A 5,000-nucleotide genomic window follows, 5' to 3' on the forward strand; every position below is an offset into this window, starting at 1 on the left:
CTGAACACACCTCTAAACACCTCTAAACACACCTCTAAACACACCTGAACACACCTGAACACACCTCTAAACACACCTGAACACACCTCTAAACACACCTGAACACACCTCTAAACACACCTGAACACACCTCTAAACACACCTGAACACACCTCTAAACACACCTCTAAACACACCTCTAAACACACCTGAACACACCTCTAAACACCTCTAAACACACCTCTAAACACACCTCTAAACACACCTGAACACACCTCTAAACACCTCTAAACACACCTCTAAACACACCTCTAAACACACCTCTAAACACACCTCTAAACACACCTGAACACACCTCTAAACACACCTCTAAACACACCTGAACACACCTCTAAACACACCTCTAAACACACCTGAACACACCTCTAAACACACCTCTAAACACACCTGAACACACCTGAACACACCTCTAAACACACCTCTAAACACACCTGAACACACCTCTAAACACCTCTAAACACACCTCTAAACACACCTGAACACACCTGAACACACCTCTAAACACACCTGAACACACCTCTAAACACACCTCTAAACACACCTCTAAACACACCTCTAAACACACCTCTAAACACACCTGAACACACCTCTAAACACACCTGAACACACCTGAACACACCTCTAAACACACCTCTAAACACACCTGAACACACCTCTAAACACACCTCTAAACACACCTCTAAACACACCTGAACACACCTCTAAACACACCTGAACACACCTCTGAACACACCTCTAAACACACCTCTAAACACACCTGAACACACCTCTAAACACACCTGAACACACCTCTGAACACACCTCTGAACACACCTCTGAACACACACCTGAACACACCTGAACACACCTCTAAACACACCTGAACACACCTCTAAACACACCTGAACACACCTCTAAACACACCTCTAAACACACATGAACACACCTCTGAACACACCTCTGAACACACCTGAACACACCTCTGAACACACCTCTGAACACACCTCTGAACACACCTGAACACACCTCTAAACACACCTGAACACACCTCTGAACACACCTCTGAACACACCTCTGAACACCTGTTAGAAGGGTGAAAATGTTGTCCTGAATGTCAGTCAGTTTGTCTGATAAACCCCACTGGGAGCTCACAGACCCTGAGCTGAGATTAGATGATCTGTAATAATCTCTACATGTGCCCGTCATAAACAATAAATATCACTGCGTCACACACACACTGCTGATATCCTCACAGACCCGTGATGTTCACCAGCTGATAAAAACCCAATAAAACCTCAATTCATCGATTCACAACTGTTCATCATCTTCATCATCTTCATCATCTTCATCATCATTTTAAGTATTTCACCTCAGTTGTGTTGAGGAATGATGATCATCAAATAACTTGTCCCTGTCACATCATTCAGTAATGAGGAAGCAGAATGTTTTTACAGTCATATAGAAATCATAAACACACACACACACACACACACACACACACACACTTAATGATTAATAAAGCATTAATATGACTCCACAAAACTCACCCTAACAGATTTGTGTAATGTTTATGACTTGTGTATGAATCAACAGTCTGTGGAATGTGCTTGGCTCAGACAGGAAGTGATGTCACACTCACTTTGTCCATGTGGAAGATCAGGTCGAGCTCACACACGTTCTCAAAGCATTTATCCAGAGTCTCCACAAACACCTACACCGTAACACACACACACACACAATATTAACATAACCAACATTTAAATATGTAATATAAATATGAATAAAAACATTCTGTTATAATATTAAATATTTAAATGTGAATAAAATACAGAGCAGCTCAAGAAAACGTCGCTGTTTATTTATTTCACTCAATAATCAAATCTCTGGAACAGTTACGGTGTCTATTTGTGATCTTTTATTTTTCTTCGCTGAAATAACACACAGAAGTGTCCGGTTCAGGTGAGACTGGAGATGATGTCGTTATTTACCTGAATGAGGTCCAGAATGCCGAGCTCGCTCTCAGACGAATCGACACAAAACACAAAGTAAAGCGTGGCGTAATGTCTGTAGATCAGCTTGTAGTCTGATCCACCAATCAGACTGAAATAATAACAAATACATACAGCTCATTACAGGAAGAACTTAAACCCTAACCTCACCCTCCTCGTCCTCAATACTCTTTATCCTCCTCGTCCTCACTACTCTTTATCCTCCTCATCCTCACTACTCTTTATCCTCACCTTCCTCACCCTCCTCACCCTCAATTCTCTTCACCCTGTCTTCAGTTATTCACATGGCCAAACATCACATCTTCTCCCTAATAATTCCGTGCTTGTAGAACACATCAGTGCTGCCTACAGAGTCAGAATGAGAAGAAATAAACTGCTGAAATGAATTAAAGCGGCGTCTGGTGCGACGTTTCTTCAGTTCCCCGCTCATCAGAAATACTAATAAGCATGGTTTCATCTTCTACTGTCTGTGTGTCTCTCTCTCTCTCTCTCACTCACACACACTCTCACTTTAGTCTCAGTGTCTAATAGTGTGCATTGGTTAATTATTTCCTATAGATATATTTATTCAGCACAAAACAGAAAATAGAAAAAATGTGTTTAACTGATTTTAATAATCGGGTTTTTTTTTTTTTTAACTTTTCAAGTTTTTCTCTTTATTTATTTATTACTTTACCTGCCGCCTTCCAGGAAATTACAGACGTTATCATCTCTCTTTGATACCAAGTGGAACGTCTCTCTGATAATCTGCTGCTGCATGTCTTCTGCCTGAACACACACACACACACACACACACACACACACACACACACACACACACACACAAAAATTTGATAAATACAGCTAAAGCACCTAAGAACAGAAATAGTAATCTGATATATTTTAGAACAATACAAATAAACACTCTAATAGTTACACATATTCACGTAAACAAATAAATAAACACTGGATATTTAATCAGCTGATCAGCTGCACGCGCTATTAGGTCTAATCATTTAAAAAAAACAGCGCACACTCACAAAATACTGATAAAATCTGATGAGTCTCGGCTTGCCATGGTTGTTAAAAATCAGAATTGCTTTGATCATCCTGTTGTTTTCTGTTTTTTTTGCACTGAATTGAATTAAAGTCACTTCTCGGTCATGAAAATAACAACAACAAAAAATCAATGACGAAAAAACACTTCCGGTTCACCCACCAGCAACCTCTGTCAAAATAAAAGCTCCCCGTCTAGATAATATGAGGATTATTTTGTAAAATAAAAAGTGGAACTGTTTGGAACACACTTTCATATATTTGATGAAAAGATAGAAATGAACAGATTTAAGTATGATGGCTGAAACCCACGCCGCCCTGCACGAAAACTGTAAAAATGGAAATTCTGCTAATTTTCTTTTCCGGACGGTGAGTGAGTGACTTCTGCAGTTTATCACACAGTAGTGGCTTCCTCCCATGATGATCACAACAAGCCACAATGTACAAATAATAAAAATAATAAATCATTACTGTGGGCTGGTCATGTTGCAACCAACATGGCGGATTTCCCATAATTCACTGCTCATTTACGTGCGCTGTATTAAATGACTGCTATTCTGACAATAAGTTGCAGCTTCCGGTTCGTGTCCGATAGGGTTCCTTTTGTATACGGAACTTGCAGGATCTGATTCTGAATCGTGGCACAGGGAATCAATTTTGAGAGTCGATTTACAAAATGCTACGAATAATAATAATAATTAAAAAAAATACGGACTGCTGATATTTGTGGTGTAAAGTGAATAATTTATCAGACAGAATTTCCACAGCAGAACCTTTGAATTTTTACCTTATCGTTTGATATGTGTATACAGCTTGGTAGTCGACTCCATAATCTGCCACTCTGTTAGGAATCGACTCCTGGATCTACTTGATTTGACGCTTCAAGTGTGGCTGGTTTGGTTAGCTTAGCTAACAGTTAGTTTAGTTTTGGCTAAGCTAAAGACCAACTTGGCTTTCCCAGTGAGCATGGTGTTAATACCGGGGAGGGAAAAGATCTCGGGATATCTAATAACCACTACAGATTAATAAATAAGTTGTTTTCCACAAGCAAGTAACTGTATTTACGTTTAGCTTTAGCATTAGCTAACGGAGTCGCAGTACAGTTAAAGCCAGCTGTGATATTTGCATGAAGTTAAAGAGAGATTTTCATTCTGGTAAGAAAATCATAAATTCACTGTTTCTCCATTATTTATTTAGTTATTTAGTTATTACTTATTGTAATATTAATTTGAAATTTCTTCCGACTTTTCTGATTATTTCGTTGTTGTTGTTTTTTTTGACTTTCATGTCGCTTTCTGTTGAACAATTTTAAGTTTATTGAAATAATTAAGTCAACATTTTTTCTAGATAATTAATAATAATACTGTATTTATTACATTTAAAATCCATTCCACAGTGCTGTACAAAATGTAAAATATAAAGACAACAAGGAAATGCAAATAAAAATAGAAACACGGAACAAAGTGATATAAAATATATTTATATAATATTGTTATATAAAATGCAGTGTTTTTTTTGTTTTCAATCTCCATTAATGCAGTTTGCTTGCTCAGTTAATTAATCTGCTGTTTCATTAATATTAATATGCATCTAATTAACATGTACATAATTAATGAATGTTATAGTTGTAATAAATCCAGTTGATTATTACATTAAACACAATGTCATGAAATTTGAAATCCTGTAAAGTATTTGCATATGTCACTCCCACTTAATATTCTTGAAGCACTCAGTATCCAGGGTAGATGTGAAAGCCTGGAGCTGACCTGCTGACCTTTACGGGTTTTACACATCACTAAAAATCCAGCATCACACCGACAGTGCTTTTCCTCTGCAGATGAACCAATCGACACATGAATCTGGAATGATTGACAGGTGTATAGATGTTTCAAGGTGACCCCCTAGAAGCCCCGCCCCTTCCCCTCATCTCGGCTCGAT

The 5,000-nt window shown here is 38.2% G+C and overlaps 2 protein-coding genes across 3 annotated transcripts in view; one reads left to right on the forward strand and one right to left on the reverse strand.

Moving 5' to 3' along the window:
• ap3s2 (adaptor related protein complex 3 subunit sigma 2) overlaps positions 1-3,211 on the reverse strand; it is a 9,035-nt gene extending 5,824 nt beyond the window's left edge. The window contains exons 1-4 of one of the 2 annotated variants that reach the window (XM_053681970.1): positions 3,047-3,211; positions 2,704-2,795; positions 2,007-2,118; positions 1,658-1,729 (exon numbers count right to left, since the gene is read on the reverse strand). In XM_053681970.1, the coding sequence (XP_053537945.1) occupies positions 1,658-1,729; positions 2,007-2,118; positions 2,704-2,795; positions 3,047-3,115 (345 nt within the window). In that variant the 5' untranslated portion in view covers positions 3,116-3,211. 2 annotated transcript variants of the gene reach the window in all.
• Positions 3,212-3,675: 464 nt separating this feature from the next.
• The window catches only part of wu:fa25f02 (integumentary mucin C.1), a 7,084-nt gene continuing 5,759 nt past the window's right edge, over positions 3,676-5,000 (forward strand). Inside the window, exon 1 of the mRNA XM_053682324.1 lies at positions 3,676-4,216. The gene's annotated coding sequence lies outside the window, so the exon portion shown is untranslated. The remainder of the gene's footprint in view (positions 4,217-5,000) is intronic.

This window comes from Ictalurus punctatus, chromosome 8, assembly GCF_001660625.3.
Source record: "Ictalurus punctatus breed USDA103 chromosome 8, Coco_2.0, whole genome shotgun sequence".
Taxonomy (NCBI): Eukaryota; Metazoa; Chordata; class Actinopteri; order Siluriformes; family Ictaluridae; genus Ictalurus; species Ictalurus punctatus.